The following is a 26139-nucleotide window of genomic DNA, read 5'->3' on the forward strand; positions in this document are numbered from 1 at the left end:
ATCAATCCACTGAGGGTATGCTATTCTTTGCATAGCACTGGGAATATAGTCTGCTCTGATATAATGTGTCCTGGGACTAAACAAATGCTAATATCAAATGAAATGAAACTATAATAATAATAATAATAATAATAATGATAATAGATTTAATCTTCAGGAATATCAAAGACCACGGTCCCTTGACCTGTCTGTGTGTGTATGTGCGCATGCGTGTGTGCATGTGTGTGTTTGTGTTTGTGTTTGTGTTTGTGTTTGTGTGTGTGTGTGTGTGTGTGTGTGTGTGTGTGTGTGTGTGCATGCGTGTGCGCATGCGTGTGCGCATGCGTGTGTGTGTGTGTGTGTGTGTGTGTGTGTGTGTGTGTGTGTGTGAATGCGTGTGTGTGTGTTGGGGTACAGGAAGGGGTCAGCCGTGAAGGTGGCTGCCTCCCACGCGCTGCCACCAAGCTCCAGGTCCCGTCCAGCTGAGCGCTGTGCTCAGATCCATCCAAGAGGAGAAATTAACATGATGCTGGCTGAGTCATCAAGGTGACTTTGCCGCTTGGCCGATACGGAAAAAACCTTGGAAGGGAACCAAAGAGCGGAAGAGAGGACCAGGGCCATTGAGCCTTCTATCTCTGCAAAACTTCCAGAAAAACACCTCTCTTCCTGGTTTACTACACAGTCCCGCCCACGTGCATTTTTCGCATGATTTCTTGGATGCTTGTTGCTGGAATGAGATGTGCTATTTATAACGTGCGGTAAACAATCTTAACATTGTATCGAGCCAGCTGCACATCTACCAGAAGGACAATTAAATCAGGCGAGGGGAGAGCATCATGCAAGCGAGAGTGTACCCAGCAACACAGCTGCCGAGCCACCTGGATCGCGACCCCCTCGTACGTGTGAGGTCACTGGCAGCGCCACAGAGGGGCACAACAAACGAAATGGAATCAAAACCCCTCCGACTTCCCTGACCTCCTTCTGGTCAGGAGGAAGACGGCCTTCCCGTGAGGGGGAACTGAGGCAGGAGATAATGGGAAGACAATGTAAAGCAAAATAAACAAGCGCGGCATCTTCTTGTGATAGTGCTGTGAAGAAAATATCCCCCCCCCCCCCCCCCCGGATAAAATGGAAATGACACAATTTAACTGATTATTGACTTAATTATGCTTGTTAAGTTTACGCTTGTTTACGGCTGCTACAGTAATTGACTCACCTGAGGTGCCATTGTTATTTCAGAACAACAAAACTCTATGACAGTATACTTTACAGATTGACTGCAATGTTGTCCCAACCCATCTTCCCCACCCATCTTTTCGAAATTGTTACCTCTTCAAAGACTGTAAGTGTTGAGGCACTAGAGGTCTAATAAAGAGGAAGTCTCTCATTCGCTGTTCTCTTTCCAGCTGGTGCTCTGTTATTTTCCAAACCACTAAAACCAAGCTTCCCTTCTGCAGTTCTTTGAACCGGCTACATTCTCAAACAGGAAGCTGTGGTTAGTGTGGTCAGTTAGGGGGTGGAGTAGGCTGGGACTCATAGAACAGTGAGGTGTACACAGCTGCCCTTGGGGTATTTTTGGGGTCACTGTCCTGGTCCCTGTATCTAATCGATAAGCATCAACAAGCAAAGACAACAGCTCTGATGCCTTTGGGGTTCTCTTTTACCTCTCTGACTCATTTAACTCAACCCTTTTCTTGGGATGAGTAATTTATCAAGCTATGTAGTTTATTTATTTATTGTTGTGTGATGTGTATTGTTGCAATCTTTAGTGTTTTATATGTACATCAGTTGTAGAAACAATTACCACAAAAATTTAATTCTAATTTCTGACTAGTCTTAATAGTGAGCCCACTGCTGAACAGTATCATAGCCACAAAATAACACTACCATATGGTAAATGTATTGAACCCCAGCACCCCTCTTCTGAAATAACTGCAAAGATAGCAGCATATTTTCTCACTTCCACAGAGTACAGTGTTCCATCAGCTACTACGCGATTGTCATAGAACAAGATCTCATTGACAGGAAGCCAAGCAAAGCTCTCTGTAGAAAAAGTTCAACTTCTTGTGTAAGGCCCTTTTCTCAAACCCACTGAGAAGGCTTAACTACATCAGTCTAGTATATTCAAGACTGGTAACTAAAGGTTCTCAAATTACATTACATTTGTGTCATGCCCCCATAAGGCATTGCATGGCCACGGCCCGCTCAGACCCTCAACCTCTGTCTTCACTCAAGCGAATATTTTCAGGAGCTGCTGAAAGTCTGTGTGGACTTTCCCACCCCCTTTCTGCCTCAGTTCCAAGACCCAGGCTGAGGCTCAGGAGCTGCCTGGGACAGAGGGTTTCGCCGTTGCATGAGGCGCTTTTGATTCTGTTGCACACAAAGGGTGAAAATAAACTTTTCCAGTCAGCTTATTATGCATTATGTACACTCGCAGGTGGTAAATTCTGAGGATTTAATTTAAAGGAAAGGCCGGATTATATGAGTCCTTGCAGAGCGGGACTGTCTTTGAGTAAAACTCACAACGTCGTTTGTCCTTTTGTTCCACACAAGTGGCATTTAGAATTATTGTATGCGTGTTCCCCCTCATTGTTTTACTTTACCATCGGCTCTGCCTTGAAAACAAATCCGTAAATGCAGCCGTAAAAACAGGAAATTATGCTGAGGAGAGGCTACCAGACAAAATCAAAAGTAAGACATTGGAGCGCGTCAATTCACTTGATGAGACATTGTTGAAAAAAGGTCACTTGTGAGATGATTTTACGGTGATTTTTTTTAGATGTTGCAGCATATATTAATAGTTACCACGATTCTAATTAATAAGATGCTTCTTGGAGACATGCCAAGCCAGAGATGTGAGATATTTATATCCAAGGTTGATTTAATTTCAGTCTGCTTTGTTTTCTCTAGCTACCTGTTTTTTTTTTAGCAATCTTGTGTTTTATAACTCAGCTTGCATCATGATCATGAAGTTGTTGGCATGAGTTCTCCAAAGACAAAGGGCAAGGACATTTCCCTCAGTGTTGTGCTAAAAATTCCGAAAACGCCACTCTCAGCGGACACGGTAATTCCAACGAGGAACCTCTCTGGTTCCAGCACAGTTCTGCGTTAAAACTGTGAACAACAACGAAGAGAAAGTAAACCTGCTATTACTTCACATCCCACATAAAAACTTTCAATATTACTCAGCAGCAAATTCAAACACTGCTCTTTTCTGTAGAACACTACCAGCAGTCAGTGCAATTAACTGGGATCCCTGACAGAAGAGTGTTAGTGTTGTGGAAATGACAGGAATAGATGCAGGCCCACCTGCTCCACCTCTGTAATTTAATAAATCCCTTTCATGCCCTTCGTTTCCATGTTCTGCGCTGAGTATGGATTTAGTCTTTGCACTGATTGGCTACAGTGGAATGTAGTCAGCTCTGAGAGCTGTTAACCTACAGGTATTATGGGTTATTACATGTGATGATTTTCAGTGTAGGGCTATGCAATAAGGTTCAGCTATTTTACTCATTCACAAATAATGCTAGGTAAAGCGTGGGTAGAACATTTCAGTATCACTACTATTATGATACTGTATGATCAACATAAAACTGGGCAGCATTAAACAGATTTATATTGAGAAGATAAGCAGGCAATAGAAATTCTGTCCTGCTATTCCCCTCCAGAATTCAGTTTTGATTCCTTTTTAAAGAATGTTTTATATCACAGAGTATATGGACATTTAAGGATATCCTAATGTGCTTAGATTATATCAGAGGCAACCAAATCCAGCCAAAGGCGTTTATCCTCAATCATTTCTCTTTGCAGCATGACTGATGGATATGCGTACGGATTTGGAGTAAAGCCCCCGGGGCCTCTCGACAGTCAGAATTGTTAAACACGCCGAAGTCCTTGATGTATCCATCAAGGCAGCTGCAGTGCGTCTCCCAGCGTGCGGGCCCCTCATTAACGTTTGCTCTGCACATAAAAACATGTGACGCACTGGCAACGACAATCTCACGGTGGTTGATATTGTGTCACGACAGAAAACCAGCAGTTCTCCCAGCCCTTCCGGGCAGGGTAGGTCTCGGTCTTATCACTGGGTCCCAGTAGGCTGTCTAGGTGTCCCGCGTGGTAACACCGGGAAAGGCACACGCAGACAGGGCCACCCTCTGGAACACTGTCAGCGGAGCCCGTATTCACGCCTTCAGCCCAAACATGCAAGCTGTTCTCGTATCACGCGCTGAAGAGCGATTTAAAAGGTGAACATTTCGTGCAGTGTTAACAGCAAACCTTGCATTTTTCCTGTGTAGCCATGCTGTGCATGTGGTAACATGTTCCCTGGGAGGGAAGTATGCCAACTGCATAACATCCACCAGCACTGCAGGGTTAGATTAATTAAAGCAACAGGATGCAGACATGCCAAATTCGATATACTTAGATACGAAGCCAGGAGTGCACTGGATGCGCGGGAATGATGATGTGGCAACACAGCATGCGTCCCTCCTGCTAATATTTCAAGAGACTGTGCTTTATTTGCCAATGCCAAATATCAGGCACTGTGGTAAGATGCAAAAGACATTCGTGTGAACCGGGCCTGTCCCGATGCTGGCTCAAAGCCCTTGAAAATGTTCTTTGCGGGCCCCTCATTAACGTTTGCTCTGCACATAAAAACATGTGACGCACTGGCAACGACAATCTCACGGTGGTTTCAAGAGACTGTGCTTTATTTGCCAATGCCAAATATCAGGCACTGTGGTAAGATGCAAAAGACATTCGTGTGAACCGGGCCTGTCCCGATGCTGGCTCAAAGCCCTTGAAAATGTTCTTTGCATTTTTGTGCAAAGTTCTGCAGGCACACCTGGCCTCACATCCAGTCCAGCAGTGTCAGCGGTCTGCTCCTCACTACGCCCCTATGTCTTAGCAGTTAACAGAGCACAACAGAGAACTGTTTGCCAATTTAAATAAAAACTGAGAGTGCTGTTGAGAGATATCCCAGACGTTCATGCAGAAGATGGATGGATTGTGGGAAAATGTAGGAAGCCTACAATATAGTGTCTGTCTCCATTACATGAATATGTTGATTTTAAAATATTCAATAGCTCCAAAGATCTCATTTTCAAATAATCAAAGCCCACTTCCCCCTTCCTCTCACTGCATGGAATTTGAGCTCTTTCTGTGTAATACCTCACTGCTAGTAGATCTGCATTCTCTCTCATTTTCAGGCAGGAAGGCATGATTAGCTGTGCTGCTGCTCATCTAAATCATTTTGTGTATGTTTATGATGGATGTTTTGTTGTGACTGATTGCTGCTGCAATACTCAAATTCTAGTTAATTCTAGTTAAGTCTTCAGCAATGAGACTATACTCTAATAACATTCAAGTGTAGTTAGACAATAAGTTCATTTAATATGTGTTCAACTCTGCTCCTTTGAAGAAAATTAAGCATTTGCTATTAGATAATTAGCTACGCCAATACTCGCATGAATGCCACTTTCCTACCCAAATAAAAATGCATATCGCCTCTGCCCTACGTGTCTGTATGTGCTGTATGTGGACCTGCTATAGCACAACTGTAGAATAACTGCTTTAATTAGTGCCCCCACCTGCACATTCTCACAAGGTCCAGGAAGGGTCTTTTCTTACAACAGGAACTGGAATGGCTGTAGTTATAAAAATATTCTCTAAACCTCTCCCTGATTATTTAATCGTTCTTTTAGTAAGGTGATGATGACAAAAATGCTAAAACTGATGTTTGACATGCTGTAGGTATTTGCACTATTAATAAACCATAAGTGCACACATTTACCGTTCATAACACCACACCAAATAACGGTACTGTAGGTGTGTGCACCAAGCTGCAGGAATGAAAACGCCCCGATTTCACAAGATTTCAGCAAACATGCCCTTTTCAAGTCAACCTTGTGTTTGGTCATGTCCAGAGTCATATTGGAAAAGGGAGCTGACATAGGCCAGTCCCAGCATAGGCTAAGGTACACTGGACACAATGTAAGCATGAGAAAAAAACCCTCCACTCTGAGGTATAGCTAAACCTGGGCTAGTCTGACCACAGCATGTGCATTCAAATTCGCTCTTTGCCTGCTGCACCTTTGTACTGCATCACTGTCATTTGGCTCGGTTATGTATCCACAGTCCAATTGCTAAATGGATTATTTTTGGTCAACATGTGAAAGCAATGGATTGCAGCCGAGTGTGCAAATCTTTTCCTCGCTCAAACACACACACACACACACACACACACACACACCAGATGACCACGCTCCGGAGGCTATGTCGTCTCTCATGAAGTGCGTCTGTGTTCCCTCCTCACAAAGAGCTCCAGTCACTTCATTCCCCACTTTACCCCACTGACAGCGAATGTAAGCAGGTACTTTGCAAACACTTAAATAGCACAAGTGCTAACGTTCCTGGCTGGCCATTGAGGACAAAGAACAATCCCCCTCACACACATTCGACCATGCTGAAAATCCCCAGCGCGTGGCACCTTGGACAAACCGCACTGCTGCACAATCTGCCAGATCCTCCCACTTTCACAGCGACCATCTTATGAACACATAATCCCGAATACATGACTATTGACTGAGGCTTATATCCACTATTACTTGAGCACTACATCAGGAGAAAATTGATGAATTGATTTCTCTACCACGTGCTGCGGCGCATTAGCGGCCGCCATTTGCAGCTGGCATGGGGGAGTTCTGCCTGTTTTTTTTTTTTTTCTTTTCAGAATGCAGAAATGTTGTGGCGACTGAAGTCCTCAGACACTGTGGTGCTGTGCGGTTTTTCCGCTCAATAGCACACACTCGCCATTTCTCTCCTGTCGTCTGAGAGACCTACGTCCACGCCTCCCGTTTCAGGTCCGTGGCACCATTCAAGCAGCTGACCTCCTGCTCACTGTCTGTGGGCTCCACTTCCTGCGCCAATTCGATACTAATTACGTTTATATACACTGCATACATCTACATTTATTCCATATAAATACCCAGAGCATGAATGCATGGTTGAAGCCAATTGATTTTCCAATAAAATCACCATTATCAAAATAATAAAATAGTGTTTATGCTCCTATTCCATTACTGCACTGCATAACAGCAGCCAATACTTAATGACAAGCACTTGGGGTTGTGCATATTTTAGCAAGAGGCACCTTTGGTCAATTTTCTCCTGTTACAGATGACTGATTTTTTTTCTATAAGTATGTGATGTCATGAATACAATAAAGGTACTTTAAAGTAGATAGTTTTGCCTAATGACTGAGACAGTCCTCAGAACTAAGACCATGAAAAAATAAGGGGACAGAAACCCCTCTGAAGTCAACCAGCTTAGAACTTATAAAAAAGCAGAAAACATTCTTATTCAAATTTGATGTTTAAGGTACTGCATAGCTTCTGTCCACATTTTGACACCATCATCCTCTGGTTATAAAAATTACTGCTCTGAAGTGGTACCCCAGCAACCATTATATCGATTTATTATGCACATTTTTGAAAACATATTGTAATTTTGGACTGAAATTTTATTCCAGCGTCCTATGGACTTCATTAGTAAATGCAGTAATTATCAATGTATCATCTGGTCATATACTCTTTGTCTGATCTTGGATGAATCTTTGACTTGAAACATTAGATGATATCATCAGCACCACTCTTTGTAATGCTGTCACATACCTAAATGCATGTTCTTTTACACTGTTGCACCACAGGTGAGCTTAGAGTAGGCAACAATAGAGATAGCAAACCTTGCTAGTGGAGCCCCTGGTGGCAGGGATGTGGCACTGCACCTGGAGCAGGCTGCTAAGACAGATGTTGCAGCTGGCCCCCACAGCAGAGGAGCACTCACATGCGTCCGCTGCCTGCCGCAGCCCCCACGCACGCCTGCCAGCGCGGCGTTATCTGCAGCCGCCGAGCTGTGCTCCCTACACCCTCCCCCCTTGCCGCCGCCACTACACGCTCCCGCACGCGCATACCAATCGCCACCCTGCACGCCGCAGATACCATTCAGGTGTCATCCAGGAGGAACGCCACGGAGGAGGGGCGTGAAATGCTCTCATCCAAAACCCCCGGATCAAAGGGAGCCGCGGAAGGATCCCCCAAGCGCAGGCACATCCAGAACAGGAGGCCAAATCCCGCTGACTCCCGGGTTTGGGACCAAAACCGCCGCACCCTCGGAAACCAGCCTCTATGACATCATCATCAGAAGCGGAGGTAAAACCTGAGCATTCAATTTTAGATAAATATGGACACCTTATTTCTATCATTAGCAGGCACAAACACACATGCTGATGTTGGGAAAACTCTGGGAACATCTTTCCCTCAGCTAGCAGTATACTGCGAACACTGCAACTTCACGGGTTCCAGGAGTGGACAGTATTTTCCTCTCAGCCCAATGTGGCTACAAGCAGGCGATGCCCTAGCCTCAGTGGCAAGAAGATCTGCCAGGCTTCACAGTGATATGTTAGATTTCCACGTCAAATATTTATAGCTATTAGGCTCTCTGTTTTGGTTCAGAATTGAATCTGATGATTGTTACCACAGCTGAATTGACCTTTATTATCCTAACAAGGATCAGTGTCATAACAGCCTGAAATAAAAATAGAAAATCATAAATGTTCAAAATGTGCACACAATAACAACAGCCCAACTTGCTGAAAACACAGTAAAGACAAAGAATACCAAGTGAATGCATGGAAGAGATATTTCAGTTGCAAGGGGAAACAGAGAAATTCCCACAGACTAGCTAAACTGATATGGAAAAATAAATACATTATTTTACAGCCAGATTTCACAGCATCATGTGCAAGTGGTTTTTTTCCCCATACAGACCTCCCTGCATTTCTAAGTAATATATATGCATTTCATCCATAATTCACTGGGTCATGTTTGTTATGTATCCTAAACACACTGTGATTCTGTTCTTCCAGGGGGTCCGCTGAACCACAGCAAACAACTGCAAGGCATTCCTTTGTTGAGACCCTCTCTCAGGATCTGTGTGGGATTAGTGTTCCTAATCAGACCAACTGCCCCGCTGTGAGCCTAACCCATTATTGGACAATTCATCTGGAATTCTCAGGGCCTCTCACAGTCTCCACCGATGCTGCCCCTCCCATCACTGCGGCAACAGCCTCGGTTTTGTCGGCCGTGACGTCGGTGGAAAAGCCAGGCCTTTACAGGCCTCAATTGATTTCCCAGTTTACTGAATTCCTTGGCAGCAATCAGTGGCAGTGGCTGTGTCTAATACGGCCTTAATGACACTGAACAACACTGATTGGGAGCACAAACCTGGCTCCACCCAATCAATAGGCCCGGGAAGCAGTGCTGTTGTCCGAACGCACTCAAGGTTCCTGTCTGTTATACTTCTCCATTCAAGTCGCAACGTAGGTGCTATTGTGCACAGCTTTTCCCACTTTGTAAGTTCTGTTTGTATCAAATTTCTCATGTATTCATATAGGTGGGGGGGGGGCTGTACCTTTGTTAGACAGGGAATCAGAGGTGTATGGCTCAAGTATGAGTTTTGATCAAGTATTAAAATTTTGATGATAACTGAACATATCAGAAAGCTCTCGACCCCTGCCTAGCATGCATTTAGTTTTAATTTGCCTGAATCAGCACAGGCCATTTTAAAGTGGGAAGAAAGACAGAAAAAGTCTTTGCATCTTTAAATGGCAATTATAAATAAATGGTCTAGTTATCTTAGTGGTTTATACTGTTTACAATAGGTAGATTATTACAGGTTGATTCATAATCAGAAAAAAATGACAAGCTCCAACTGACTATGTGAGAAAGACACCTAATATTTTATTAATGAACAGGATGTTCAAGCTAATTTTCAAGTGTAAATAGTAACATTCTATTGCAAATATCAAATTAAATGTCACTCAGATTAGTTCACCAGGACTCTGAGTTCACTCTAAAAAACATCAATAAACAAACCGCAGCATGTGCTAATTTCCATACTCTTTGTTTCTATTCTCTCTATTTCTGCAATAAATGTCTAAAATAAAAATATTTCTGAAACAATTAAATAAATTAAATATTCTTCAATAATTAAAGTAAATGTTCTCTCATAAAAATGGTTTTCTTACTGTGTCAGTTTTACTATGTCATACTGTGGCTGCTGGCTGAGGATCAATGTAGCTTTCAGCTGGCAGAAAATTGCACATGGAAACACTGAAATTAAACAGGGAGTTTAATCATGCTTTAGCCATGCATTAGCTACTGCATTGTCCGTAGATAGAAAGCCAATGTGGTTTTTTGCTACACAAAACCGTTTTTTGTTATACTCGTAATACAGCCCTGGCTGGAATCTTAAAAAATTAGCGCCCAAACCCGCTTCCTATGGGTGCACGTTGGGTTCAGGTCAAGTAGCAAAATTCTACTTAAAAGAAAATTCTTCACGACATCCGCATACTTATGGAAATCCTCCTTGGCCCCCGTTTAAAATGGGCATATGTCTTCTCTGGGGATTTAATTCAAATAAATGCCTGATCTATTGGAGAACTACCGTATGTGTGGTCATGGGCTTTTGTTTAAATCAACCCTCATTAGGTACTGGTTTATTTGTTGTTCTCACTGCTATCTGTGCCCTTGACCACAACTAATCAGGAAATAACAAAAAGAGATCATTAATCAGTCGGATTGTCCGCTGACACTGTGTTTAAGGACATGACTCTGCTGGTGTTCCTCAAGGACAATCTACCATGTTAGGGGAGGGGAGAAAAAATCCATTGAGAAAGTGCTGCTGTAGAGGTGACCCAGCAGCCAGCGTTTTGGGTTCAGATGAATTCTGTGACAGGCGGAGAGAGAGAGAGAGAGAGAGAGAGAGATAGAAAGAGCAGCCCGCATCAGCACCGCCAGCATGACACTCACACGCCTGAGCGCAAGTGGCCTTCGGAGGATGCGGGCGCGTGGGAGCCACTGGGCAGCCTTGTGGCTTCTGCTCCTGACAGTGGCTTTGTGATAGGCTTGACCGGAGCCTTGTGTGGATTCGCTGTGCTCCCTCACCGTGCATGTGGTAGACAATTGCATGCAATTGGGCACTCGTGCCACTTGGCAACATGCACACCTGCCTGTGACCTCCCCAGTGCTGTCACCCACAAAGCCCCCGGATAACATTCCCCTGTCAACTCCCTGTATCTACAGGGGTTACACAAGTATTTTCTCTCTCTGCTGTGTTTTTTTAATTCTACTTAATTAAAAGTCTGAAATTAGGCACAGTCTGTCAGTAAACAAGAGTCTTCTGCAGGTTTTTTTGCGCTAATAATCTTTGCACTACAGCATGATAAAACCAAGAAGGGCACTGAGTCAAAGCCGAAAAACTTTGATTAATTCAAGGTTACTGGTGTGATCTCCAGACGTCTGCTTCTCCAGCTTTTGTATGACTAAAATGGACCTCTGTCTCTTTAGAAAAAATGAAAAATGGTATTCCAGGTTAATAAGATTGATGAATCGTAAGACCACACACCTTTTTGTTGGGTCTCATTCAAAAGGGAGTGCATTTTGAAGCTAGGAGGAATGGTAATTATGAGATACATTATTAAGAACATTTCCTCCCTTCTCTGTTCGGCTAAACTGCTTTTGATAACAAATGAATTAATGGAGCTTTAAAGGACAGCTGAAGTAGAACAGCAAGACAGAGAGAGAGAGAGAGAGAGAGAGAGAGAGAGAGAAGGAGCAGGACAGAGTGAGGAAGAGAGAGAAAGCCGAGTACAGAGAGAAGGTGGCAGATTACGACTTAATGGCTGTGGAATAATGGTAATTTCACTATTCTCTCCACTCGCTTGGACTGTGCTAATGGCTTCATTAACACCCGCACTCTCTGGCGGGCAATAGAGGACAATGTCACATCCATCTTAGTCACATCACAATAAAACCAGTTAAACGCAACTCTACTGTGTGCCGCAAGTGGGGGGGGGGGGGGGGGGGGGGGGGGGCAGAAGGGCAGAAATCAATGGCAAAATCAGCACAAGAAAAGCCTCAAACTTGCAACACCTTTGACAATCAGTGACTCTTACCACGATAAAAAAAAAATATCACCAAATTGATTGCTAACGGGTCTGTTGCACACACTTAGGGTCATAAGTCAATTTGTTTAGATGTACAGGACTGTGAAGGAATGGACGAGAGGGCGCCACTGAGGGCTCCTGGGTCAGGCCAAAAACTCAGAGTGCGAGTGAATAAGATGGACAAAAAGTAATTTTTATTTTTGGCTTAATGTTAAAACTAATCAGTAGGAGTCCATATTCAAAGTTCAAATAACACAAAAATAGTTTTAAGTAGAAAAAGAAAGAAAAAAAAGGGCAAACAAAAAATAGTAATCTCTGAACGCAAATAAACTACAAAACAAAGTACAAAATCTGCTAGGTCTCTTTTGAAAAGGCAGAGAACAATATTACAGCAGCAGTACTCACAGTCCAACATCCAACACTAGACTCCCTCCATGAGACTAGACAGACAGACATATCCCAGGTGACCAGCACCATTCACATAAAGGGGGGGGAACATAAAACAATCAATCAACACAAACAACAACATGACAAATCCTGATGCAGCATCATAACACCCTACAACATTTAAACAGCAGATTTGAGCAAAAATACAATTCAACAAAATGACACATGAGGATTAAAACGGAGGCGGCTTGATCAGGGCCGTCTCTGTCACCCCTCATGGCCACAAGCAAGGTAAACTGGGCCAATCGTGGCCGGAACGAAATAAACGCTACGCTGTTTCCCCACGGCACTCCTTTGCCACCGGAGAGACACTTGCCAACATTGAGGAGCAGCATTCAACATGGTATGACTATGCTACGTTGTTCTTTTTTTTTCTTTTAATGCACTCAAGTTTGCGCGCCTACTTAAGCACAATAAAAATGTTTTAAAGCATAATCACAAGATTGTCTAGCGTTTTCATTCACCGTTATAAAACGTAGATTTCGTGGGCGACAACATTAAGTCCGTCAATAGCGGCATCGCATTGACTTAAACTTGATGGCTCTTATCGGCATCTGTCAGCGTGTGTGTATTTGCGAGTGTCGCGGAGTTCACATAAAGGCAACTCGTGCCCAAGGAAGGCAGTGGACATGTGCGGTCTCTCCATGACCGTCACAAGGACAAGCATGCTGGGAAAACAGAAACAGGCAATACATCACATAAATCATCACTGCACTTCTGAATGGTTCAGGTTTTTTTTCTCTCCAAACTGGATCACTTACTTCCAGTTTCCCATATTTGCTTTTAAATTTCCCAAAATCTTAACCCATAAAAACTCACATTTCTGTCTTATTTAGATTTGCTTGCTTGTTTCTCAGAGGCAATCTAACTTCATGTCTAATGTTACACCCTATGTAAAATGGAAGACCCTTTCCTACCTAGCTTAGCTTCATGTCCCCCTTTTAGAAATTATTAATCTGTTATTTCAGATTAGATATAGAAATGAAGCAGATTTTTTCTCCATTTCCCTTTGACAAGTTTTGCTAATCTTTTCTTTGGTACCATGTAAAAAATACCACCAACAACAGACCACTCAGCTTTCCCTCACCTGTGGGTATCAGCAGGCTCTGTAAATGACCCCTGTACTACAACATTGACAAGAGGAGAACATGTGCGATTTTCAGTGGAGTTTGTTGTCGAAACAAAGTAATGAAATCACTATGAATTGCCCTCAGAATCAAAGCTGGATCCCCCCAGTTCCCATGTGAAAGAGAATGGTCGTTCTAGATGTAGAAATAAGAGAAAAATTGCAATTTCAAGTAGTGCAATTTGACACCAGTCACCGTCATTATGGTTCAAGGAGTTCAATGAAAAGTTTGTTTTTTGCACACATGCTGGAAGAGGCTGACATCCCACGAGGCACAGAGAATTCCAGAAAGCTTCACAGAATTCTGGTACCACAAACATACAAGAAATAAAGGCCATTAATGCACTGCTGAAGAGAGGCAGAACACAAGGATAAAAGCAATTTCAAGATGTGAAATTATTACCCTTGTCTCACATCCCTCAAAAATGCCCTGAACTAAAAAAAAAGAGAAACACACTCCACATCTTACATCAGAGGGATGAGGAAGCACTGACATATACTATAATAGTACAGACCAACTGTGCAGTTGAATAGAGTGACTCTTTAAAGGTCCCAGCAAATGACAGCTATTTCAATATCGCAGCCCCATGTTACGCTTTGCATAGCTACCCTCCAGTAGTCCCCAGCCATAAGTGCTCACTCCCTTCCCCTGCATTTCCTCTGTAATTATGTTTGATTGGGTTCTGACGGTAAACAACAGTGAGTATGTTACATTGCTTAGTGTGTTGCCTGTAATACTGAGCCTTTACATATAATGATCATAACAGTTAATTGAAAAACAGAGAAATGTGTTCCTAAGTCAAAAGCTTATTCAGTACGCAACAACATCACTTGCAACAAGGTAAATGTTATTATCCTTGCTTAATCTCTTCTTGGGTGTCTTCCTCTATGCCCCAACCAAACAGACTGTGACACAATCACATGTGATATAAAGCTTCGTACAGAGTTATAGTGCTGTTTGCTTGTGCATGAATATGTATTCCAGCACAATGCCAGCCTTAGACATTTTTCCCTACCTGAGAAGCGTAGCAGGTATTTTTGTTCACTGCGCCAGCACAATAGAACGTCGTGTTTGAAGATTGGGGACAGCATAATAGACAGTTGAACGAATATCTCACATATAAAACATAATATCTGAAAGACCGACAGCTGTAATACAGGGTTCTATTACAACATAGATAATAGCTGCCCTCCTATTGCATTTGCTGCAATGCTGGGATCAAGTTCAAGGGCAATTGAAAAAGTCATTATCAGAGAGAAATTACAGTAAAGGTTAATGTTCAAAGGTTACATACATATATACATACAGAAGCTAAGCATGATATCTGTGTTTATGCCTATTAACATGCCTAAGAAATACTGATGACCACTAATTCAATAATTGCCTCTAAATTTGATTAACTTATTTAACACTTTTTAACATAACACAACTAAAGACTTGCCTCCCGGCACATTTCGAATATAACAGTAAGATCTCTCAAGACAAGAGGAATTATCATGATTATTGCATAGATTCTGATATTAATCGCATCTGAATCAGAGTAATGAAAGAATCACAAGTCATTCCCTCTGTAGTCAGCTTCTCATATGTAAATCTATCAGCTCAAATTGTGATTCCACTCTTTGCTTGTTCACAAAAATTAGATTTAATCACATTATCTGAGCTGCATTTATGCCACCATAATTTGTTCTCCATTTACCTTGAAAGATAACATTTTCCCACTGTCACAGAGAAAGGTAAACAAGTGTTACTTGCAATGTGTCTACCATAACACAATGCTTATTCTCCTCTAGTTAGAAAATGTAATGTGCCAAATTCAAGTTAGTAACCTTTACATGTTCATCCATGTATTAACTACACTACATATAGAACATGCATGTTCCAAGCACTGGAACTGGCAGTACAAATATATAAGGAATGACTGCGTTCAGCTTCCGAACAGTACCCGTTCTCAGGCTCTTGGATCTTTGAATCTCTTCCTGTTAACGCTTCAGCAGTCTGTTCTGTTGTCGTGCTCACCTGATTGTCAAGGGGCCTGCAGCTGAAGCACAGAAGGGGGAGTACTGTGAGTAAGACAGCCTTCCTCAAAGTGCCACGAGCCCCAGCGTGCTGCACGTCCTCTCTCAAGATAAGAACGGCCTGTTCCCTGCGACACTATTCCTTTTGTTACAACACTTAAAGCAGATTTTTTCTTTTTTTTTTTCTTTTTGGAAGGAGACAGTTCTTTATTCTTGTCATCCTGGGAGGATCCATCATCTTATCTCTCTACTGGGCAAGGAATACTCACATTCTCTTTGTGATCTTTATCATTCGGTATAAGCCAATGTGACGACCAAGCCCACCCAAAGAGGTCTTTCACAACGTCTGCATGGCACGCGGCTTCACTGACCACTGCTGCTTTTTGTAAAGGACGCCTGTGATGGTTCTGTGAAAGACAGTGCTCGTTGGGCAAATGCCCCTTGCAAAGGTCATTTACTTGGTGTGCGCATGGAGTGTCCAAACACTTTCTCATGGGAAAAGGGTTTATTCTAGAATGTTTACTGTACAAGAGCAGAGTTGAATCAATTAAATCTGCTGACAATGGTATGATGAAGCACTAATTATTTCTCAAAGGACAACCTTTGGTGTCCTTCAAAGATACCAGCATTAAATAAAACAAATTAAAAAAAAAATAAGACCACAGCTAAACAAGTGCCATTTAGCTGCAGGCAAAGGCATGCAATTAAAGATCATTACACAAACTTCTGTAATTACATCAAAAGGTTGGATTACAAATTAGGTTTAGGTGTGGAGTTCTGAGTACAGGTACAGTCATGATTTATATTAGTGTCAGGGATAGAGACAGTTTTCACTTGTTACTTTGTAGCCAGATGTTGACACATAGCAATAACACAGTACCATAATGTTAATACAGTCATTTTGCCTATTTTACATATAGCATTACCTTTGTTTTCCTTCTCACATAATTGCTGATACCCTATCAAAACCAAAAACAGATCCAAGAGTGAGCAATTAGAAACATATAGTTATCACAGTGGCAGCTACAAAGCTGTAGCGTGAAACACAGACACTCCTGCCAAACAATCCAGCTCTATCCCTGCAATCCCTGCAAACAGAGTGCGCTTCATTCAGAGACAGCCAGACGCCCTGTTTCCTTTGTGCTCCGCTCTGTACACATTACCACCTTTCACTACTCGTTGGGGGGCGGGGGGGTTACGACTTGCACCCCCCCCAATGAATCCTAAATTACATGGCCTGCCAACAGGTACTGTGGATACTCACATGCTTAAACAGTACAGTACATCCGCACACTGAGCGGATAACTGAGTAAACGGATACAGAGACACCAATCTCGATACTCGAATTTTGGCACATCTAGCCCCCAGCGATCTTCACATCGGAGGGCGTGCCATCGAGGCTTTTCGAGCACAGAGGAATCCGAAAAGCGTCACCTGGCAATTGGCTTCCGCTGGCAGCAGCGTAAACTGTAAACACGCGCAGACGTGCAACGAGACAGCCGGGCCGTTCTGGGAAACCGATAAGATCTGTGACAGCTTAATGTTGGGTTGTTAAGATAACAAAAGAAGAGGGGCGTAATCTGGGCCCCGACGCTGGCAGCGCCGTCTTTGCATAATGAATGTGCTGCTAATAATTCACGTTCAAAGCGAGGCCTGATAACTGCACAATCCTGATTGTCGTTGGCATCGTGCCCTTATCAAAAGGAACGTGGGGATCAAAGCTGTTGGATTTCGCTGGACTGATCCAGGTGATGTACCATTCCTGGTGCACTGAAGCATATTGCAGATGTTTTACTTCACCCAATGTGGCAAAAGAGATGTAACCACTACTCCACACTTACTTCACTATGGTGAGCTCAGAGACTGTTTATCGAGCTCTTGAAGAAAGACACAGTCATCAATGAGTACATGATGTGTTTGATTTCAATGTAGCAGGGCAGCTTGGCACCCAGCATTACTTACACCCATAGAACAAAGCAATTTGAATTTTAAGACAATAAGACAATAAGGCTACTGTTGTTTATTTTCAAGTCTCAAATTCAGTAAGCAAAATGCAGGTAATGTCACAACAAGCCCTTTTGTTTTGGCAGGAGAAACAGATAAGATTGCTTACTCTGCTCCTTAGAATATTATGTTCCCTTGAAAGAATTTGCAATTTCCTTTGGCTTATACCTGACCAATCACAACAGGCCAATCAAAGAAGACTGATGCAGCATCGTAACAAAAAAGAGGGCAAATAAATTAAACATCTCCTGGGCCAGTTCTGTTGGATCATCTTATTTTTCATACACTGCTTAGAATGAGAGGCAATGACCTTCAGGTAAACTATTAACTCTGAGAAATTCAAACTCAGTCCACTTCTGACTGAAATAAATTGTCCATAGATTTTTAGGCAAATATTATTCATTAGGAGTCATTTGTTTCTTTTCTTGAATTATTTTTCTATACTTCTCTATTTCAAGTTTATATAATTGATGATAAACAAAAATAACATACTGGTATCCTGACATGCAACGTGAAAATGGCAGATCTTGTTTCAGAGGTTTGATTATTCACGTTTGAAGACGATACAATAGCTGGAAAACAGCTGCTAAGTACCTGTAAGTACCTGGTCAATGCCAAAATGTACTGGAACACTCATTCCACAAACATTAGAATTAATATTCAATTCAACTTAAATATGGCCCAAAACACAGTCCAGCCTCTTTAAAAGCAAAGTAGGCTGAAGTGTAAGACATTCATCTGTCAACAATTTGATGGAAAATCTTCCAAAAGCCAAAGTGCAATCTTCCAAATGTGCACTGCATGATGAGCGACTGGGATACTTAATCATGCTAAAATTAAATGCCTAAAACCCAACTAGTCCTTCATTCAATACGCATTTAGCGAAAAGTGGGACACTGAACGACTTAACCCTCCAAGTCTAATAAATCAAATCTCCATAAGCTTGGGCAAAGCACAGCAGACAAAAAAGATTACAAGACAGCAAACAGTAGTATCAAAACATAGCAGTCCCCTTTTTCCTCCAGAAAAAAGCTAAGGCATCAACACATCATCTTTGTGTCAAATCTGAGAAGCATTATAGACACAAATCTTCCACACAATCATCCCTAGCTGTAAACAGAGGAAGGTAGGATTCATTTTTAGAATCTCTGCAAACACTCTAGTAACATCTCTCAATCCACACAGCTGACACAATGCAGGCCTACCTCCACATGACTAGCAGTACTTCACTTACATTTTTCTTTGGGAGGTTTTACATGGCTAAGTGTAGCGAGTCACCCCACCCGGCCTCAAACCCAGGTCTACGGGGAAAGACTGACGTGATGTCAAAGACTAATAGTCGACTGGGTTGCATTATGATGCAGGTATGATAATCTGTGAAGTCTTATGGTCAAAACTGATCAAACCCCCTATATGCCAATCCTGTCATGGTGTTAGTGTCTTTGGTTTCTGGAACCCTCAGGAGGCTACCTGTCAAATTTTTCTCACACATTCTCACCGATCAAACCCCCTCCCAGCACAAGGTAGGTGCAGCAGGGCTATCAAGACCCTGTCAGGCCTGCTTAAGCAGTCCTCCGTTTAACTCCCATTTACATGTGCTGGGCAATTACTGTGGCCCTTATTAGGTCCACGGTAATTAGCACTCCGTTATTAGCTACGACAGTAGGAGTGCCAGTGAGAGGATTAGCTGAAGTGGCAGAGAGGAGGCCGACACCACAGTAGCCTGATCCTCCTGAGCTCTGCTTGTTCAGGGAATACCCTTTACAGCCCCAAACCTCCACCCCCCCATGGGAACTCACAGGACGCAGATAAACTCTGTGACAGGTGACAGATCTGAGCAGCAAGGATGTGAGGGGGGGTTCCTGAGCAGATAAACTTGTATTTTGTCATGCTGTGTCATCTGTGCCCCTGGACGCTCTCCACAAAAGCCCACTTCAACAGCTCTGTGGCTGTGCTCTGAAGAACAGACCCGCGTGAGATCAGAGCCGAGCCCCTCTGCAAACACCCCTCTACTATGTCAGTCCCGTGCTCGGGCAGCCGGGCGGACATTTCTGGGGTCACGGCTGCCCTGCCTGACAGAGTCAGCTGCTCCAGATGAACTTGTTAATTGCCCGGCAGTCTGTAGAGTAGGAAGCAGCCGCGCCTTCACCTTTTTCCTCTCCGCAGTGCGGGATCGCCGTGGCCGCGGCTTTATCATTCCGCAGCATTTGGCCGTTCTTGGCGGGTGGCGAAACTGGGCCTCGGGCAGCGGGGGCTTTGGCAGGCGCGCCCAGGAGACGGCCTGCCAACCGCTGCGAGCCCGCGCCAGTGTCACGGTGCCAGAGCGGAGAGGAGGTGGATGGCGACGAGATGCCAGCGGGGCCGCCTGGCACGGCCAGCTTTTCACGGCAGGCACAAATGAGATTGGCATTCACCGGGGTTCCTCTGGTGCACTTCATAATATACTGACCCCCCCCTCCCCCCTCACAGCTGCTGGCTATGTGGAAGAGCAGGGGCACCGGGGCAGAGTGTGGTGGGTCTGGCCCTCAGGCCCTGAGAAAACTAAATCTCTGTGACTAAACTGAAAAGAAGAAATGAGAGGGACAGCAAACAATATCTCTGAGATCTGAAAACGCAGTGGCCCAAACAAAAAATAAAAAAATGAGCATAGCACAGACTAAAACGGTTCAACCAGTTTTACACATAAGAATCCCTGATTTGTGACTTCTATTTGAAATTACTCCTATTACTCCCAACTCCTATTGTGAGATATTATAATGAGGATTATACTGTACATTAAATATATTTCAAATGTGTTTGCTTCAAACCCCGCATAACACTGTAATGAGCTGTTCACTCAGCAATTAAAACAGTAAAGTTATCCTGATGAACTCTAATTTTGCTGGAGTAGTAACTGGTTTTCATTGTAAACAGCGGCTCACAAAGCCCAGAAGAAGGCATTCCCTCTCAGCACTCAGCACAGCAGGTCCTATGGTTTTTGCTTAAATTTCTTTTCAAATGACATTAAGGTTGTTGTGATTTCTCTTGTATTCCTTCATTCCAGTTCCCTAAGCAGAGACCTTTCAAGTATCACTTTTCATATCCAACACACATTACTTTGCAGCTAAAAAAACTCCACTTCCCGTTCAACTATGATCTGAGGTTCTACACATTTCCGGGCAAATGAAACGAATTTGCCAAGAATGAATGATTTGAACAGAATTCCATGCTGAGGAACTGCCTATAAAAAGGAAAAGAAGGATTGTGAGAGACACTGGTGAAGTAGTACAATTCTTTTGCATTATCTGTAACGTCAGAAACTAGCCTAAATCTAGCCTAAAAAAACTGGCAGTTATGCACGTGATAGTGTGCAACCATAAAATAATTTTCCACACACATAAACCATTATTTGCGTTTCCTTTACAGATCTTTGTTTTACCTCAAAATATGAGCAAAGACACAGCCAAGGCTGCCACCCACACTACCACACAGCCATGTCCATCGGCACCGCAAATCAAACAAAAAAGCCCTGCCGTCTTTCAATGCCTTTGTACAGCTGTCTTATTAAAAGGAAATATATATAAATAAATAGTGTTCATCCTCCAATATTTTCAGCAGTCAATGTCACCTACAGAGTCCTGAAGGAGGGTCCCAAATCTCGATGGTATGGTGTTCTTTCAAACACTCGGCCTGTGTCTACAAATGATTTGTGCCTCTCGGCAGACCTCATTTCGCACGTTGATGATTTTCTCTCACTGCGAAAGCAAATTCTACTTGATTAAACCCAATGCTTTTCTACCTAAACCAGCATGGAGTTAATCAAATCAAAATCAATACCAAAGCTCAACTGCCCATCATTTAAAAAGCTGCCATGAGGCCAATATCATATTATCCTCCCAACATGTGTATTTCTTTTGTTAAATATATAAAGTAAATAAATGTGGCAAATCAACTATTCAATCAAACCGTCCCACTACAAATGCAAGTAATTACAAAATAACATTTATGTTAAGGAGACAAATGGATTTTGTATAAATACATAACCTGATCTACAAATGAATATAGAGGCAACATTCTAAACAGGCTTAATGAGGCTCAATCATTTCCCCTGCAGAGAGAGTAATGCAATACATTTGCTCACACACAGATACAATATGACAACTGAGAAAAAAAGCAATGACACTTAAATGCCTAATTTAGGTCTGTCCTACAGCCTAATAACTATCTGAGTTTCCAAGCTTAAGTCATTTTAACCAAGATACTGACCAAGACAAAGATTCATGGAAATCTGCACCATCACCCCTGCAAATAGAGTAATATGACCATTGGAAAAGGCATACAGCACAAGCAGGGATTACAGACAGCATATGGGACAGCTTTAGAGCAGAATTTTCCCTACTCTTTCTTTGAATCCATAGGACATGGGAGACAAGTGCAATGTAACTATGTGTCAGGTCGGCAGCCACGGTAAACAGAGGGCTGTCTGACCCACAAAACGGAAGCCTTACAGCACAGCTACTCCAAATGTAGCCTGCACCTTACAATATTCCAGAGCAGTCTGGCTGCTGCTTCCCTGCAGTGTTTACACTGACATCTGAAATGCTGTTGATGTATATAGGTAAACCCAACTGCTACGCCAGAATTTATATTGACCTTTTCCCTTGTTGGCTTTTGCTGCACTGTGCTAATGCCTCAAACTGCACTAGCTATCCAATGCTTAGCATTTCCCTCCGTATTAGCTGGCTGTCGCTGCATTTTTACCAATCCCTTATCAATTCTTATATTATTTTATTCTGCATTCCTTTGGATTCCAGATATGACAAGGTTACCACATGATGTAGCCTTGCTCTGCTAGTCACAATGGAAAACAGCAACAACAATACTACTACTAATAATAATAACAACAACAAAATAATAATAATAATAACACCATTAAATTATGAATTACATTTATCAATAATAAAAAGTATGCAGAGAAAGGCAAGAAAGACCCCATCTAGCAGGCTAGCAAGAAGTACATTTTGCAAAACTGTAATATAAGAAAATAAAGTACAGTATGATGATGAAAGCAAATCATCCAGCTCTATCAGCTGAGGACTGAAGACTGGCAAAGATACAGAGATATGTATGGTCCTTATCTGATAATATGTGGCTGCCAATATGTCTGCTTTCCGGGTGAAAAAAAGTGCTGCACTAGAGCCCCAAAACATGTACAGTGCATATCAGAGCAATTAATCTCCTGACTGAAGCATGCTAATCTAATACTTTATTGGTTCTGCAGGCCAGTAGGCCCTTGTATTCCGGTAACAACAAAAAAAACATTGCATGATTACATTAAAACATGGAAATGTCCACCATCACCACACATGTAGACGTGTATTCTCATACACAACAAGTCATGCAGTAAGATGAGTACAATACAACACTTCAACCGACCATCATTCATGAGGTGCTGGACATCACAGCAGAAAGTAAAAGATGGCAAAAAAAAACATATGTGCAAGAGCCTGAAGAGCTACTTGTTTACAACTTTAGGCCCAGATCCCTTTTCGATCCTATGTGCTGTGAAGACGAGGTCAAATGAGGGAGCGCTGCGCTTGTAGCTATCTGTATTCAAATGAACAGAAATAAAGCAATGGGACATTTCTCAGAGGAGCCAAACATAGCATTGCATCAATCACGCAATCCCACTGAAGGAAAACACGCAGCAGCCAGTGAGAGGGAATTTAAAGGTCTGAAAAGACTGAGCAGACATTCGTTTAGTACCCCGCGAATTTCCTGTGAGCTGACATAAAGAGTGGTAAACACTCCGTGCGGGGCCTTCGAAACGGCACCGCGCTTTCAAGTGCTCCATGTGAGGGAGGAGCAGGGAAAGAGAAACAAGGAGAGCAGACAGGAGAGGAGCGCGGGAGGGAGGTGTGGACGAGCAGAGGAAAGAGAGCAAGACAGAAGAGAAGACAGAATCAGAGAGAGAGAGAGAGAGAGAGAATAGGGGTGCAATCCAAAGCCATTCAGTCAAGCTGTGTGCGATACAGAAGAGCCCTGATGTCCAGCCACACTTGGAGAAGTTTGAGCTGTCCAGTCATAGTGATGCTTATTATGTGTTTTGTGCCCTACAAGGGGGGCAGCCCAATAGCTTGAAATGAAAACAGTTGATTGATTCCACCAAAGCAGGAAATGAAAAAGTACAATATTAAAATGAATTTATTTCAAGGTTACAGTTAACATTGGTGTTAACAGAAAAAGGTGACTGAGTAGCAGACATGCTCTAAATAAGATTGATGTGTTAGTAGTGCTAGTTGTAGTAGGAGTGTAGGAGGAATAGGAGTTGTAGTGGTGGAAATAACAGTATTGGCAATAGCAGCGGTAATAGTTTTTAAAAATAGACATGCTAGGAGTAGCGGTGGTTGTAGTAAGAAACAGTATAGGTAATTGTAGTATTAGTGCTGAATGAGATATAGGTAAAGACATCCATAGTCATTGGGCCTGTTGGTATGAAATCCCTGATACCATTTCTCACCACTTGGTGGCGCAACTTCTTATTACAGACGTAGCAATCGAGCCATTGCTGTATTCATTAAATTTGAAATAGGATACGTTATAAATATCTCAATAAGGTTTAATACCTCATTAAGGGAATCTAATCAATTTCCGTGATGGCTTTACTTATTATACTGAGAAAAGCAAGTACAATTAGCCAGACTTTGAAATGAAGAAGGAATTTTGTACGAGTACAAATCATTGAATTATGCAATCTTTACTTTTGTTTTGAGCAAATTTGTTTGGAAAAGGAATGCGTGAGTGCAAGAAATCTCGCTGTCATTTTCTTAAGCTTCACTAATAGGCAAAAACAATATTTAGTTTTCAGTATTGGCACAATAAATTATGCAACAGCAGTAATTATGCTTATAAATTTCTGATGAGTAAACAAACAAACCAAAGCATCTGTTGAGAATCTTAATCAAATTGATAACATTTGAACACAGTAAACCAGCTATCCTATGCATACTCAATTTCTATAAATTGCACTTTGATAGTTAAAGTACATGCAGCGGTAATTTTATCTAACAATCAATCAATTTTTTTGGCTGTACTCAGCGAAGAGGTGAAATAATACATACAGACACTAGGATTTTCTACAGGAAAACGAGCTTCAAACTTGTATGTTTTGTAGCACAATACATTCAGTGTATCTTTTAAGTAACTGCATAGTTCAAACAGCTCCATGTACATGTTTTAAAGACCAACGCACAAGATACAACACAAGCCACCCCATACTCCATAGTTTTTAAAGACAACAATGTAGCAAACTTAAAACGATTGCGAAATATAAATGTTAGCTCCTGTAGACTTGGAACCGATATTACTCCACAACTTCAATGCACCCTGTACCATCTTATTTATTAAAAGCCTATTTAAAAAAAGACAATCCCGTGGCTGGCTATCAAACCTCTATCGTCGAACTTCTTCCATCAATGCGAGGTGGCACTAGGTGTCTCACTCTGTTCGCACCTAGCTAGTAGTTTCTAGTACAGCACTACCACGTACAACCGCACTGACAATAGGATAAAAGCGCACGAATGAAAGAATCCTAAATAATCCTTCCCACATGTCGCTTCCCCGCACTACGCTGCGAACATAAAGCGAGTATCCCAGGATGTCATACGATCAAAGCCGGGCACACTGATGTGGCCAGTTTCGCTGGGCACGGTGAGACACAGCTAGCTAGCCCGCTTTATGACAAAGGCATTAAACATAAAAAAAAAATAAATATACACTTTCACCTACCACGGTTGCTCCAATTCCCAGTCCCTAAAGAAGTCAAACTCGAAAAGGTCCATGGTTTGGTCCCCCTTCGCCTGATTCAATAAGGAACCGGTGTCCGCTCAACGTATGCGTCAGCCTGCATGCAGCAATTGTGTGTGTGTTCCTGCTAACTGTAACTAGCCGTACTGTAGCTACGTGCTCAGCCCGGCTGACACAGTCAGTGAGAGAAATGCCACAGCCCCCACCGCCTGCCTCGCGTCTCGACAGCACGCAGTTAGAGGAAGGCGGAGCTTGAGACGGCCAGAAGTCGTGACATGGTGCGTATCAGGAACCGAAGGATCATGCTTATCATATTCAAGCAGAAAAAAAAATAAAATAAAATAACGGTGTCGGGTCTGGTCCTCCCCCCTCTTCGCCTGTCACAATCAGCTGTGCCATAGCGTTGCACGTGATGTGTTGTGAACAAGATAATCGTGGCTGGAGAGCGTATAATTATTAGTGGCAAAACTGCTGTTAATGGTGCTGGAATAAAACATATTCCCTTGTAATTTTTATTTGTCCCTAGTGCGCCCGAAACACTGCTGCGCTCGAATGCGGTGATTTTAGTTCAAGGCTAATAACTCCCCTGTTATTTTGGGCTCCTCCTGAGAGGAAATAAAAAACGGCCAAAGTTATCTATAATAGACTATATATTTTACATTAAGCATGTTGCTAGTTACGGTATCCTTTTATCAGTATTAGTAATGCAATTACAATAATACAACTGGCAAATGCAGAGCCTTTGGTATGTGGCTACTCAGTGAAATCTCCCACT

General features: G+C 42.6%; 1 protein-coding gene across 1 annotated transcript in view; it reads right to left on the reverse strand.

The window, feature by feature from the left end:
* Positions 1-25496, reverse strand: part of aff2 (AF4/FMR2 family, member 2) — a 156997-nt gene extending 131501 nt beyond the window's left edge. Inside the window, exon 1 of the mRNA XM_036547901.1 lies at positions 25347-25496. Within this exon, the coding sequence (XP_036403794.1) occupies positions 25347-25399 (53 nt within the window). The 5' untranslated portion in view covers positions 25400-25496. The remainder of the gene's footprint in view (positions 1-25346) is intronic.
* Positions 25497-26139: the final 643 nt, after the last annotated feature.

The sequence above is a fragment of the Megalops cyprinoides genome, chromosome 16, assembly GCF_013368585.1.
Source record: "Megalops cyprinoides isolate fMegCyp1 chromosome 16, fMegCyp1.pri, whole genome shotgun sequence".
Taxonomy (NCBI): domain Eukaryota; kingdom Metazoa; phylum Chordata; class Actinopteri; order Elopiformes; family Megalopidae; genus Megalops; species Megalops cyprinoides.